Below are 15,449 nucleotides of genomic sequence, written 5' to 3' on the forward strand. Positions count from 1 at the left end.
CATCACCAATTTCATCCCAACTTTTCAGTGAATATCACAGCTACTTCCATATAAGTAAAAGAAATGACTTAAGATAATAAGAGTAGAAAAACCTGACAAATTTTCAACTAGCCAAATTGACGAACCAAATGCCATCAGCAATTCCATCCAATTAGCGCAAGCTCCTACTCCAAATATTGGCACATCACCAATTCCATCCCAACTTTTCAGTGAATATCACAGCTACTTCCCTGAATCATCACTACTGAATTGAATCAAACACTAAATACCACACTTAAATCCCAATTAACATGATGCACTGACTTACACATTGAGTAGGCTAAGTATTCTCTCAGCCACTTTATCAATTCAAAACGAAAAAATGCCAGCGTATGATGTACATCGTTGAACTGAAAAAGTGGAGCAATAATTCGAATTACAAAAGCATTTGAAGCATGAAATCCTGAATTGGTGAAACAGTACAAATTGAATTTAAAGACATGGCTCCACTTGAACTCACATTCTAAAATTGTACAGATTTCGATTTCGGAAAGCATAAACTTGAATCCAATTCGTAAAAGCACTGATAGTCACATGCTCAGGCTTCACTAAATTGAAGCATTGAATCGCATATTGCTTCCATTCAGCATCTGAATTCAATTGGACCAAAATTTCAACATTAAATCACCAAACTGCCAGATAATGAATGAAGGCAATGTTTAAAATCAATAAACATAGAGCAAAATTGCTCGCGAACCATTTGGCAGATGTATTTGTAATTCGCGATTCAAGCAGAATTCAATTTCCAATCACTGCCAGTGTACTGAAACTGTACTGAAGCTGCTAGTGATTTCCCTACTTCACCGCTTGCACTCTGTTTTGAATGAGTGGATCAAAGTCGCTTGAATGACTTTCCTCTGTAAAATTCACTTATTGTTCAATTTTGACAATGCACAGAATTCACCCCTTGCACATTCCATACAACATCAATTTCACCCTCCACAAAGAGCACCAGTAGAAGGTACCTTATCGGAATGGAGATTATACGCAGCATTTGAGTCTGGCTTCCATAAATGCCAAACCGAATAGGAGCACCTTCTTGTTTTGGATTGAATCACAGTATGGAGTGAACCAGCTGCCACAATAGGCACGCGAATTGGATCTCGACTCTACACTGAAATCCGATTCTGTTCTTCACCTCAAAGTAGTGCAATTACAAAAACTGAAAGCACTGACACAATTCAAAAATCGGTTGCGTTGCTTCCATTGACTCTGCGCTGAACGGTAATGTTCATTGAACTCGAATCTTTCTTCCTCGCACGAATTGAAACGGAACATAAAGCTACACTACATAACCAAATGTGTCCAATTGAATAAAAACCGAATTCTATAATTCTGCCTAATTTATATAAATGAAAATTTTTTAATCAATTTTACTTTTCAATTTTTTTACAAGAATTTAAGATTATTTTTATGAATTTTTGAAGATATGACAGAAAAAATAATTTTAGTGATAATTCAATTTGTTAATACGTATTATTCAAAATTAATTCAATTATAACCGTCACAATTAATGGATCACATAGAGAAAATAATTGTTCTACAGGTGAAATCAAAGTGAAAAGATGCCTGCTAATAGAATGTTTGTAAGTAGTGGGTGTACAATTGAATTATTTGTTTTTTTTTATTTCTTTTTCATAAGTATAAAATATTTATTCTCTTAATCAAGTTTGAAATATTCTAAGTATATGTTTTTCAAGTAACTATTAAAATATATGGTATTGCATAATATTTGTCTACAGATTAGTGATATAAAGTTATTATATAAACTCTCATGATAAAATTATCATAAATAATAATTTACACCATTATCTTAATTATAAGAGAGTCATGACTATGGCAACGCTAAGGTTTATGCTTGCACATCAAGTCAGGCTTTTGATTTGACTTCAAAAATGTTGAAATTTAGACCATCAAAATGCTTACTTTGAATTATGACTATGTTTTCAATATTTCTTGCATGTGGAGAAATGTGCATGACGCATATTATGGTCTAAATATTAATTATACTCTTCATTTAGTATATTTATCAGAAAATATAAAAACATTAATTATTCTTCTTTATTCTACTTCAAGTTGCTAAATAATTTACTTTTTTTTTTTAATATTTTCTTGTTCTAAAGACATTTAATAGTAAAAGAGTCAGTTGTATTTTGACATTATTAGTTGCAGTAAGATCTTTACACACCATGAAATAATTAAACATATTTTTTAACTTTTATAATCATTTATAACTATTATTAAAAAATATTTTATTATAACAAATTATAGTTGTTAATTTAATTTACATAATTTATTTATCAAAATTACCTTTACTAATATTATGTCTCATTTTATTATTTTATCTTTTAAATTTTGTAAATATATTTTTTAACTCAATCAATTACTTTCAATAAAAAAATTATAAATTTTATTATTTTATCTTGTAAGTTTTATAAATACTTGTTTAAATTCAGTCAGTTATTTTAATAAAAATTATGAGAACTTAGAAAATCGTTTAAGAAAAAAAAATAGTGGTGATTTTAATAATAAAAGATTTAAGTTATATAAATATTTTTAATAGTAAGTTGTCTATTATCTAAATTCTTTGAACTTGTAATTATTGTTTGATTATTTTGTGTTGAGTATGATTAATATCATATAATTGAGTGTTGAAGTGGTGAACTTGGTTAGATAATTTGAGCGGAATATGTTGATATGTTTCGGTTCAGCATAAAATTAGATGAAGTATAAGTTAAAAAGTTGATTTTAAATCTAATTAAATCCTATAAAATTGATTTGTCGGATGAGATTTGCACTTTTTATATATTATAAACTCATTTATTTTTAATTAATGTAAGACTTTTAATACACATCCCTCACCAATCTCGTGTGTGTGAGATCACCTATTGTCTACTTCCATTGATGAGATGTATATACTTGGTGTGAGGAGAATGTGTTGAACATGAGTAATTGTTATAAAATATGTACGTAGAATAAAACTTGTCTAAGTGTATATTTTATTGAATAATCAAGCGTGACTTATAAAAGCCAAAAAAACAGAATATCACAACTGCTCTGAATAATGGGCAGTTACTGAAATTTAAAATAGCACCTATCTAGGAATAAAATATGCTAACTGACTAATGACTTTTTCTCCCTAATAAATAGGAGATTTATTTTAAAACATTAATAATTTAAAATAACCAACAGTAGTGGAAATGCCATTTTCCAGTATATGAATGGATGCAAACATCACTTTACAAACAAATTTTGTTGAATTAATTTAGACTTAAAAGTTTATTTTTTAACATAGTATTGTATGTTGGAGTGCAAACAAAGTCCCACATTGAGTGAAAGAAGGACTGGTCAAAAGTTTATATACACATAAATAATTTTGGAGTAGTACCAAAAGCAAACCCGAGTTTGACCCAAAGCGGACAATATCTTACCATGTGGAGTTCTGTGTGTGTCGTACCTCCCCTTTGCAACCTCGCCTCAACATCATGAACCCCGATCCCAAAAACAAACACCCTTCATAACCCACAAAATCAGAGGACTCCCCCAAACAGGAAACCAGCCCATATAGCAACGACAGGGGCTGAATTCGCAACTCCATCAACGGCCTATTCTCTTCCTTCAACCCCACCGTCTTTCTCCGGCACCCCTCCTTCATAAAACATTCTAATTGCCTTCCGCATGCCGCAAAGAAAAAACACAGGAACAAGTTAACAAGAAATAAAAATTGAAAGTTAACAAGAAATAAAAATTGAAAGTTAACAAGAAATAAAAATTGAAAACAGGCGTTGACCTGGCAAGAGAGTTGGAGAAATAAAAATTGAAAACAGGCGTTGACCTGGGCAAGAGAGTTGGGGGTGATCTGGCGGTGTGAATCGATGGAGGAGGTGACGATGAGCGAGGAGTAGTAGTTTTCTATGTCGGAAATGTCTGACTTAGATGACTTTAAAAAGAAATGGTTAAAAATGAGGGAAGAGGGGAGAAGCGCAAGTAAAGAAAGAAAGAAAAGGGGTGTAGGGTTTTAGAGATGAAATGCGGCAAAGAAGAGGATAGGAAAAGAAAAGGATGGAGGATTTGTAAATATGAAATGCAGCCGAGGAAAGATTCTCTACAGGGTTAGAGTTGAAAATATAAAAGAGAAAAGGAAGTGCAGGCTGAAGTCAGTAAGATGATATAAGAATCACTCTTAAATATATTTAAATTTAGTATTATTTTTCATGACCAAAACTTTGGGTCACTTGTTGGCAACATAGACTTATATTTTAGCATTTGTCTTACTAAAAAAAGACTTTCCTTTTTCTTTAAAGAACTTAAAATGAGATTTTATTTATGTTGATATAATTTTTTGTTCAATTAGTATTTATTTGTGCAAATTTTATTAGCATTATGGAGGAGAAGTTTGAAAAGTCCTTGATTAAATAATTATTTTTAATTTTTTGCCTTCAAATCAAACTATTCAAATATAGCATCTCACTAAGTCAACCTAAATAAATTCAATAAAAGATTGGTATTGAAAATTAAAACAAATGAAAAATAATAATAATTATTACATGTTATCATGATGTTCATGAAAAATATAAATTTATCACTCATACTTAATATAAAGGTATAATTAGTTTAATTTTATGATTAATGAGTAATAGAACTAATATCATGCATAATGTTTACATTTGTACATTACCTAAGGAGTCTCATCTAGTTGCAATTTGAAGAATTTTAAATATCTTAGTTTCATGATATTCAAAGAAGTAACAGTGACTCTTTCCACGAACAAGACTAAGTATATTAATGTTGAAAGTTGTTATGCTTGAATAGTGTTTGCAAGAAGCTGGAATCTTCCTTCATCACATTTATTTAAAGTGTATTAACATAAAATCGTTAATCTTTTTATGAATCCAATTCTACGTTCTAAAACTAAACATATAAAATCAAGATTTCATTTCATTAATTAAAGATAATGTGCTTAAAAATAATGGAATACATATACACACAAAATAAAAACCTGACATTTCTTTTCATTTTAAGAATAAAAGGCAATTTTATATTACTTTTAAGATAAAATAATTTAAAAAATGATTTTTTTTTATTCTTTTTCATCAAACAACCTCTAATTATTAAGAATTTGTATTATAAGTTGGATTTTTTACCCTGAATTTGTTTAGTTTAAATGAGCATTGCAGCAGAAGTTTGTGAGTTGAGGAAAATACCAGAGATTGAAACGGCTAAACTTGTGCAACGCCTTCTCCTTTATTTAACCCTTTCTTGTTGCATCTTCTCTCTCTTCCTCCCTATACTCACTTTCTTCTAACTTTTGCACCTTCTTTCTGGATTTCCTGCACATTGTGTTTCAGATAATGAGACTGCTTATTACCATGCCATCTGCGGCCTAGTAATAAACAGCAGGATCAGGCACCTTCATCATTTCACCACACTGTAAATGTCCCGTTTCTGGGTACCTTTTCTATTCCATTTTCTCTTTCAAAATCCTTTCTTTTAATTCCTATTACAACCTATCTTCAATTGGGTTATTTCTTTGCCATTATTTTCATCCTTTAGTACATTTTTCATTTCTGTATGTTCATCCGTTATATGTAATAATAAGTTGGTTTTCATAGTCCCTTTAAATATTTGGTATGTTATATGTGCTTGAAGAAAATAAATCCTTGTAACAATTAAAAAAAGGTGAAGATTTGCGATTTAGTGCATGCAAGCCATCTATCACCTTTCACCTTTCCTATCTTACATATTATGGGGTTCTACCAACATTCAATTTACCTATATTGCTTGTGTGAATCTGCTCCTTCAACATTCAAGTATAAGACTACTTATGTGTGCTTTCTAGTTGAGTTGAAACAAAGCCTTGTATTTGAGATTCTGGTTTTACAGAACATACAGACTCTGAAAGATTTTGATATTGTTGGCTGATGGAATCTGTAAGTAACCGTGAATGTAGTGCTGATGAGAGAACTGGTTCTTCTACAAATTCAGGTGCAGGAAAACAATTTAACAAAGAAAAGAAACAAGTATCATCCACTTCACCCTTTTCATCAGAGTTGTTATCACAAGATCACTTTGTCTTTATGCCAAATGCAACAACCGCTGCGACGAGCCGCATAATCGACTTGCAACATCTCCTAAAGGTGACCAAACATATTTTCAGTCTGAATTGCACAACACACATTCAATGGCAGATGGGGGAAATAGAAGTCCAATTAGCACCCACTTGGAGCCTAACCCTTTTGGTGAAGCTCATCCTTATCCAATGTCAAATAGCACATCCTCCTCTTCATCATCACAAAACCCCTTCTTATTCGTGAGTGATGCCACCAAAACTAACAATGTTGGTGCATATGCAAATCAAACGGAGCATGACCATCTACATTCATTTTCTGCCATGAATCAAGAAAGAAGTGGCATGACTAACAATAGTGTTAATGGACTTCCGGGTGGTCTGCTAGACTCCCATTTATCAATGTCACCGCATACCAATGAATCATCACCAGGGAATCCCTTCCATGTGCCAACAAGTTCAACCGTTGGTAGTGAAAGTCATCATACACTTCCTTCACCGGAGCGAGGTCATTGGAGCGTGCCTAGTAGCGAAGCAAGGACACAGCCTTTTAACACTCATGATGAAACACTTGATCCCTTTCCAGGCCAACTATCAGACCCCTTATTCTCATTAGAATCAGCAAAAAACCAACAACGAGCTGATGCTACTACCACCCCAATGAGTGAACAGCATGACCCATTTTCAGTTACAAATGAAAGACAACCCCATTCTGCAAGTTCCGCCACGAAATCACCTCAAAAACGGGGAAAGGATGTTAAGTTCGCTACCGAAATATGTGATGATGATATCCCAATCAGTTCTTTTCCCAACCATGGACAACAACATAGTGATGGTTTGCCTGCCTTCGGCAATGGTTCAGAAAAACAAAATCCTCCGATACAGGTAATGGAGCGTCCAGAGAATCCTTCATCTTCTTCCGATTATAGGTTTCCATCTCATGTGTTTGATAGACACAAATCAAACACCCAATGGAGCACTGCCTCTAATGAATCATTGTTCAGCATTCAAATGGGAAACACGAGTTTCTCAAGTGATTTGGGTTGGATTACTAAATCTGGCGAAATGGAAAGACTCAGTGACATGAACACGTCTGGTTCACCATTTCATGGAAACCAGCCCCCACTCCCACCTCAACACCAATCCCCAGCAACAAAATTCACTGATATGTGCCATAGCACTGCCAAACAACATGAAGGTTCAAAAGTGACTGAAGAAAAAGCTGCCGAGACAATGAGAGAGGTTATAATGGAAAGCAGCATAAAAAGAAGTAGCCTAAGTAACGCGGATTTGACATATCCTGGACGGGCATCATATTCTGATATGCATTGTAGTTCTGACACTCATTCTCGTCATTCAGATGGCAGCACCATATCCTTTGCGTTCAATGTGTAAGCTCTCACCGCTTCTTCTTTTGTACGTAAATATCCATGCTTATTTCACTAACTTGCTGTCTAGTGCGTTTTATGGGATCCAAATCACGATGGTACCACGAAAATCTGGAAGCAAACCTCTGTTGCTTTGCTTTCAACCTGATTGTATTGATTTCAGCAATCTTGAGGCCAAACCAAAAATGCCATACCCATATGATATACAAATAGCATGGTTGGTTTGACTTCTCATTGCTCCCCCAAATCCATTCAGATTTTATACTTTGAAAGCCGAGTAATACAGAAATTCTTCCAGCCTTTCATGATGTGACGGTGGTTTTCCTTCACTGACAATCCAGTAGTTGTTATAATATAGTAGTAGTGTATTTGGACAGTGATTCTTTTATATTTTTGTTTGCATTGTGAATAATTTTGATTTGGAAAGTGTAAAATTTAGTCTTTGAACTCATACTATAAGAACACATAATATAGGGAACATGAAAATGCATCAACAATGAATTCAGAAATAAATCTTATTATCACTGGACGAAAATTACTCTGATGATCATGACGCTTCTTGATGGTGGCTGATTCTTAACTTGGTGCTATGCTTTTAAAGAAAAAAATACTGAAATTTTTCTTTGTGATGTGAAGATTTACTGATGGAGAAAAAGCTCTTTCAGCAAAGCATGAAGAGGAGAAGAAAAAGCAGCAGACACAGCCAGCGCAGCAGAGCACCGAAGCAACATCAGATGCAGTTCAGGCACCCAAGCAAGCCCCAAATGCTCCTCAGAACAAATCGTGGCTATCTTGCTTCCCATGCTGTTGATTAGAACACGTTAGGTCCCCATATGATCATAGTGTCTCTTAGCTTCTGCCAAAATTATTTTGTTGTCTCTGTCACCTTTACAGTTTAGTATCACTCACATGCACTACAGGGTAGCTCTAACTGGCTAGTTCTTATTCAACTTTTTTCCATTGCTAAACATGTACCTCAACTTCGGAGACCAGTCACAAAATTTCTGGTTAACAATGTACCATAATAGGTTAGTTTGATAGCACTTTTGGTAGATAAATGAATCATCAGGAAAAGTCAAGGGGTCCGGGATTCCTCAGCAAATTCTTTTGTGATGGCACACTAAAACACATGCACGCAAGTTTGAAAGGTCAAAGTTTCTGTGGCATGTTAACATTAACATCAGTTTGGTTATGCTAATATTCCATTGTCATTTGTCACTTTTAAGGATGTTGTCAAGTATCTAAAAGTCTCTCGCAGCGGTAATTGAAAAAGGAAGACCAATTTGTAAGTGTTAATGCAATATAAGTTTTGAGGAAATCAATTGAGCTATAGCTATCTGGATTGTTTTGATTATTTATGGCTGTGTTTGATGCTTGGGGACTAAAAACATAGAAATGAGTTTTATATGTAAATTTCATTTTTGACAATATTTGCTTTGCAAGACTTGGTTGCCATTCTTCAGGTCCTGGTATGTTAGAAGTTTCAGAGTTTAGATGGATTAATCACCATCACCCGGCTTCACTGGCTTCAAAATCCAAGTTCTGGATTTTTTTCATCTAAATGCAGGCAGTGTTAGAATGGGTCAAAAAGGGTTCTTTCCAATAAAAATAAATGGAGGGAAGAAGATTAAGGAAACCAATAAATTAAATGGAAAATAAGTTAATATATAAGAAAAAGAAATAGATAACTAAATATATAGAGAAGAAAAATAAATTGAAAAAAAACTTTAACTTAGAGAAAAAAATAAAGAAAGAAAGAGAAAAGTGATATTGTAATTTTTATTTTTTTATCAATGATATATTTGTAATATAATTTAAGGAGTTCTATTTTGAGTGTCATTATTCCGCATTTATATTTTTTTTCACAAATTTGATTAAGAAAATTATGTCAAATTTTTCAATAACTAGTATTAGAATTAGTTGTTATTATTATAATCAATGGTTCATAGGGAGCTAAATTTAAGTGAGAGAAATAACTTAAGATGAAGGAAAGATAAAAATGCAGAAATTTCATGGTACTCAACCTCTCTTGAGACATAAATCACAAAACATAAAGGATGAAGATTTAGTGATCGAAAAGCTCTTGGAGTTAGTTGATTGACGTTATCCCACAATGTTGCATTTATATTGCAAAAGAAAAGACCATGTTGGTCTTATGACAACTCTTTCAAGTATGTATTAAAAGTTGTTAACATCAAATAAAGTTCATTTAACTAGGTGATTATTTAATTTGCAGATGCCAGATGGTGCAATGGTAGTCCAATATCTTAATGAATTCAATATAGTCACAACCCAATTGAGTTCGGTTGGAATCAAATTTGATGACGGAGTACGAGCCTTGATATTTTGTCTTCTCTACCAGAAAGTTAGAATGTTATAGTCATGGTTGTGAGTAGCTCATCAAGCACTGATAAATTGACGTTTGATGATGTTCATGATCTAATTTTAAGTGAAGATATTCGATGGAAAGTTTATGGAAAATCTTCAACCCTTTCAATTTTGCATACAGAGTCAAGAGAAAGAAGTTTAATTAGAGGATATGGATGTGGAAAATTCAAGGAGAGGAGGTCCAATTCTAAGAATCACCATAGTTTCTAAAACTCAAAGACAATTGAGTGTTGAAATTGTGGAAAGATAGGACCTTACAAAAATCAACGCAAGAGTGCATAGAATAATCAAGAGGATAAAATAGAAACAAATGTTCCTTCAACCTTCAAAGGACGAGATGCATTAAAAATGTTCTTTAGAAAACAAGGAAGAGTCTTGGGTGTTAGACTCTGGAGTATCCTTTTATGCCACCTCACATAAAGAATTCTTCGAGAATTGTGTTATTGGAAATCTTAGAAAAGTTTACCTTGATAATGAGTAATCTTGTGAGATTGTTGGTAAAGGTGCGGTGAAAATCAAGTTAAATGGCTCTGTATGAGAATTTAAAAATATTAGACATATTCTCGATCTAATAAAGAATTTAATCTCATTAAGCTAGTTGGTCAGTGATGGCTACACAATATTCTTTCATTGTGATCATTGTGCAATGACAATTGCTCATGGTAGGAAGAGTAGTACTCTTTACAAAACAGAAGGAATTTATCATTTGACTGTAATTGCAATAAATGAAAATTCCAAATTATAACACCAAATGTTAGGTCATATGAGTGAAAATTGATATTATGTTAAAACGACATTAAAATATTTTAAAGTTGTGTTATGACTAATTCACTTTCTTAATTTTTTTTTCAAATCTATCCATTTGGTAAATTTTCTAAAAGTTATACCTAAATGGTGCTTTTGTCCTTTATACAGTTTCTAATTTTTTTTTCTTAATAATGTTCAAGTGACAAATCCTTCCCTTATATTTTTACTAGTGTTATATTTTACTAGTGTCCTCTTTTAATAGGAGCTAAGATACTCTTAGTCTCTTAGGAGTACTCTTTGGTTTATCTAAGATCCAAAATCTCGAGAACAAAATGTTTAACATCCTTTCTTTGACTTCAAAAAGAAACTAAACTCCTTGTAAGTGATCCATTCCTTTTCCATCAATACTTTTTCCTTTTCTTTCTTTGAAGAATATACATTCATACCCAATCATTTCCTAACCTAAGTCACCTTTCGGCCACCATCATATTCAAATCCTAAAAGAAGCTAAATAAAGAATCCAAACCAAATTCTCAAGAAGCTAAGAATGAAGACCATTTTGTTTCCTTCTTTTTGACCCCTAAATTCACTACTATTATTCAAGAAGCCTACATCATTCTCTCCCCAGTTACATTTTGCAACAAAATATAACAAAAACAAAATCTAAAAATCAATTTTCATCCATATACAATCATCCAAGATTCTTCCAAATTTGTCCAAACCTGTAGTCCAATTAAGCCAAAAATCACCTAAGAAAATACCTACAATATACCAAACTCGATAATAATTCTTCATTCTTTTTTCCTTCATTCCTTAAGTTGTTAGTTTGTGAAACTTACAAATGGGAAGATTCAATCTTGAATTTCCCTTATTAAGTTGCGAAACCAATCTTGAATTCCAATCTCGACAAAAAGTAACTTTGAATTGAATTCTCCCTCACTAGAATCTCTACTGTAAACCAGATATGATATTGAAAATATTTGTGAACAACCTTTTATCGATGAAATCTTTCGTAAAATTGACTATCTTTCACAAAGTATCTGTAAAAATCATTTTAAAAACCTTCTTCATCTAGCAGATAATCACTGAATATCTTTGAAAACATTTTTAAGCCTTATCCGGAATCTCCAATTTCTCTGTTTCTTTCCTCTCCAGGAATCAGAGAATTAAATGATAAGCAGTGGAGAAAATATTGGCATAAATCATATAAATCCCGTGTCTTTACCTCGTACAACAGAGGTTCAGAAAAGTACAGACAACCTTTGATGAAATTTCCTTTCAACCAGGCCACATTTTTTCAATAATCAAATCATGGAAACTAAACTACCCAAAGAAAGTTCCTTTGCTCCACTTCCCTCTGCATTCAAAGATGGCTGTGCCTCTAAAATGAGTTAGAAAAAACAGTGATATGCTTCATGGGATTGGCCACTTCCTTGCCCCCAGCATGCTTCACAAACTCAGCTGGAGTGAGAAAACTACCATGGCAGACACAAACAATACACACGTGACCACTTCTGTACTTGTACAGAAACCCTTCTATTCTCTTCCCATCAGGGCCATCTCCAGTTGCACTCACACTTGGCATCCCTCTCAGGATCTCCATTACATCACCTTTAAGACTGCAGTAGTTCCCAACTTTATGTCTCTTCGCCTGATTCTCCAGCTTAGTTTCACCATGCCTAGCTGAAATTTTCTTGGTCCTTGTCTTCTTAGAAGCCATGGAATTGTTGTCTTGCTGGGTTGAAGTTTGGATTTTCAAAGCAACTCCTTTGGCTGAATCTCTCAGACCTATATATGGAATGTTGTATCAGACAACTGTGAGTATGTCTTTTGGGATGAAAAAACATAAAAAAAAAGGCTTGGTTTCAGATTAGCAAGATCAGATGAAAAAAATACTGAAGTTTTTTGCATTAGTTATTCAAAAAGAAAGCTACACCATAGGTATACCCTTGCAAATGAATCAGACAGAGGTATATCTCAGGCATTATCACCGCATAAAAAAAATCAGTTTCTATTGTATATATATTAGTTGTAATCAAGCTATATGAGTTAATGTATTAAAGAAAAACCTTAACAACTCAGTAGTCTTTTTTCTCTAAAATGGTTTTCTATGGAAAGAATATAGTAGTTTGGGAACTTTTGCTGCACTAAGAGGAAACTTTCTACAAAACACCCATCATGTAACATGAGAACAATAGAGAAATAATGAACAGAAGAAAGACTTCATCCCAAATTATGATTTTTTCTTACAGTAAAAGCAGATTACCTTTGATGCGTCATTCTATCTTAGAAAACTGTAAATGTCATAAATGTTAAGTCCAGTGTTAATCATTGCAGACAAAACAAATGAAAGAGAAATATGCAGTAGTATATAGAAAGAAAGTAAATTAACCACTTTTTCAGAAGACAGAAATAATAAATTAGTAGTCTTTAATACTTCAAAATTATTCAGAAATTGAATGAAACAGCTTGAACAAAAGTTATAGTCCAGAGGAATGACACACAAGCAAACCTGTAAATGGACTTCTGGATCTGGAGTATGATGTGGCATTATGTCTGGCAAATCAAGCATGCATACATTGTTTATTTCTAGTACATAAAATGCAAAGAAATGATAGCCATTATTTACCTATAAAACACAGAAAGGGAAGAAGGGAAGGGGGTATAGTTCTCAAAAAGAAAAGGTTTCTTCTTATTCTTTTAATGATTTAACTGCAACACAAACAAAACATCATGATGTTCTAATATGCCAATGCAATCACCAGAAGCATTAGTTAATAAATTAAACAGGACATAAGAATACACAGTTAGAAACCACTATAACATATGCAGGTATTGAGAGAAAGAAAGCATGATCAGAGCAAAATAGAAGCCATGAGTGAAAGAAATCGATTACCCTGAAGCTCTGAAGCCTGAGAAAGAATTGGGTGTGCCTTGAGTTGGGGAAGTGATGATGGTGTATTGACATTGACAGCAGAAGCAGCCACCCAGGCAAACACTTGAGGTGAGTGTAAGGTCACGCTCCTCTGCTTCTCTGCTGGCAGTGAACAAGATCTGCCAAGATAAGGGCCCCACTGGACCCCACTTGCCTCACCCTCTACTGATGATGACCTTGTCAACTTTCTTTCTTCTGCATTCTCACTGCAAGGAGAAAGCTTCAGAGTGAGGTCTATTTTCTTGGACGTGTATGCTTGTTCGTTGTAACACCTCTGCACCCAAAAAGAACAAAAATTGAAACGAATATCACAGTCTAACAAGCTCCCGGTTGCATGGTTTCAAACAAAAATTAAGAAAAAACGCAACTTGATCAACATTTTTTTTGTTTTTTACCTCCATCGAAACAAAGGAGAAAGGAAAAGGTTTTCCCCTGGACGGAACAGGTTTCTCTCTGAAAGAAAACATATGCATGAACACGTTAGACACAAAAGTACAATCGGGTGGCCCACCTGGAAAGAAAAACCGTAAATTTATAAAAAATGCAAAGAGCAGTACTAAAATTTTGCGCGGAAACTGAGAGAAAAAAACGAATAGGGGCAGGGTGGCATACAGTGTCTGTTATGCAGGTGATTTTAAAGAAATAAGAGAATGGAAGAAAGAGAACAAAGGAAGAATCTGAGGTGAGGGAGAGTATGAGAAGAAAAGAAAAGAGGTTCAGTTGAGAGAGAGAGAGAGGGGGAAGAAAGAGAAGAGAATGAGAGAAAGTTATGTTTGTTGATGATGTTAATGTTAATGTTAGAGTTAATGTATTGAATGATCATGGATTGTATTCATGGGTGTAGTTCGTGAAGAATGAGGAAACCATTGAAAAGTTCCACGTGGTAATCAGTGGAGCGTTCTCATTGTCTACTGTTACAGTAGACTCGTGCCTAGTCTCTGTGCTATTTTCAGGCACCACCCTTCTTCCACATCTTTCTTTTTCCATGCCACTTAACTTTCACATCAAGTTTAAGTTATTAAGATCAATTTAGTCCATAAGAAGTCATTTAATTTTTAATTTTTAATAAAAAAATTATAACATTTTGTTAAGTTACAAATTATGACAATGGAAGGGGAGTTTAAATTTTAAATAAAATACTGAAATTAATTTGGTAACAATTTTTTCCTTAATTTCATAACATGTGTTAGAGATATAAATGTGTGTAAGCTTTATATTTATTAAAAATAAAAAATTTAATTTTTTATAAAAAAATAAGTGTGAACTCTTTATTTATAAGTTAGCCTTATGAATGTTGTGTTTACATTGAATATACGTGGTTAGAAGATATTTAGACGTGATAATTTAATTTTTTTGATTATATTTTGCTATCATGGAGATTAGTTGTACTATTTTAGGTAATTTATCAAACTGGATTTATGAGAAATGTCATATACGAATTTGTTTATCAAAATAATTTTTAACATCAACATCCATCTCAAAAAGATCAAAATCAAAAGAACCAGATAGAGGTATCACATAGTGGATCAAATGTAATATTGATGCAGCAATAAGAGGATTGAGATATCAGAAATAGATGGAAATGTTATTTCAATAAGATTAGAGATACATTTTATAATGCACGATGAATGAACAAATACACAAATAAATACATTTATCTCTATTATAATTGATGTTGAATTTTATTTAATTCTCTCTTGTTGACCTCTTTTATATGGGTTTACTTTTTTTGAAAAAAAAAGTTACATTAATTTTTGTCAGAATTCAATTTTTCTTAATATAATTTTAATATATAGTAAACTATATAAATTTTGGTTTTCTTCTCCATATTTCTTTAATCTATTTATTATATATCACAATAGCTTCAAACTCAATCTTATATATA

At 32.9% G+C, this 15,449-nt stretch overlaps 2 protein-coding genes across 5 annotated transcripts; one reads left to right on the forward strand and one right to left on the reverse strand.

Annotated features, from left to right (window-relative positions):
• The first annotated feature begins 5,301 nt into the window (after positions 1–5,301).
• On the forward strand, positions 5,302–8,785 carry LOC111240611. Of its 2 annotated transcripts, none has more exons than XM_022776043.1 (3): positions 5,302–5,488; positions 6,025–7,497; positions 8,131–8,785. In XM_022776043.1, exons 2-3 carry the CDS (start codon positions 6,221–6,223, stop codon positions 8,303–8,305), a joined length of 1,452 nt encoding a protein of 483 aa, XP_022631764.1. In that variant the 5' UTR covers positions 5,302–5,488; positions 6,025–6,220; the 3' UTR covers positions 8,306–8,785. The 2 variants fall into 2 exon arrangements, with proteins under 2 accessions (XP_022631764.1, XP_022631767.1); XM_022776046.1 differs by having other exon boundaries at positions 5,302–5,469; positions 6,031–7,497.
• Positions 8,786–11,800: 3,015 nt separating this feature from the next.
• On the reverse strand, positions 11,801–14,432 carry LOC106755913 (ninja-family protein 2). 3 transcript variants are annotated; one of them, XM_022778875.1, is made up of 4 exons: positions 14,177–14,432; positions 13,960–14,075; positions 13,526–13,838; positions 11,801–12,417 (listed from the first exon to the last, which is right to left on the reverse strand). In XM_022778875.1, exons 2-4 carry the CDS (start codon positions 14,035–14,037, stop codon positions 12,011–12,013), a joined length of 798 nt encoding a protein of 265 aa, XP_022634596.1. In that variant the 5' UTR covers positions 14,038–14,075; positions 14,177–14,432; the 3' UTR covers positions 11,801–12,010. The 3 variants fall into 3 exon arrangements, with proteins under 3 accessions (XP_022634596.1, XP_022634597.1, XP_014493627.1); XM_022778876.1 differs by having other exon boundaries at positions 13,960–14,017; positions 14,122–14,432; XM_014638141.2 differs by having other exon boundaries at positions 13,960–14,017; positions 14,177–14,431.
• Between the last annotated feature and the right edge of the window lie 1,017 nt (positions 14,433–15,449).

The sequence above is a fragment of the Vigna radiata genome, chromosome 2 (assembly GCF_000741045.1).
Source record: "Vigna radiata var. radiata cultivar VC1973A chromosome 2, Vradiata_ver6, whole genome shotgun sequence".
NCBI classification, from domain to species: Eukaryota; Viridiplantae; Streptophyta; class Magnoliopsida; order Fabales; family Fabaceae; genus Vigna; species Vigna radiata.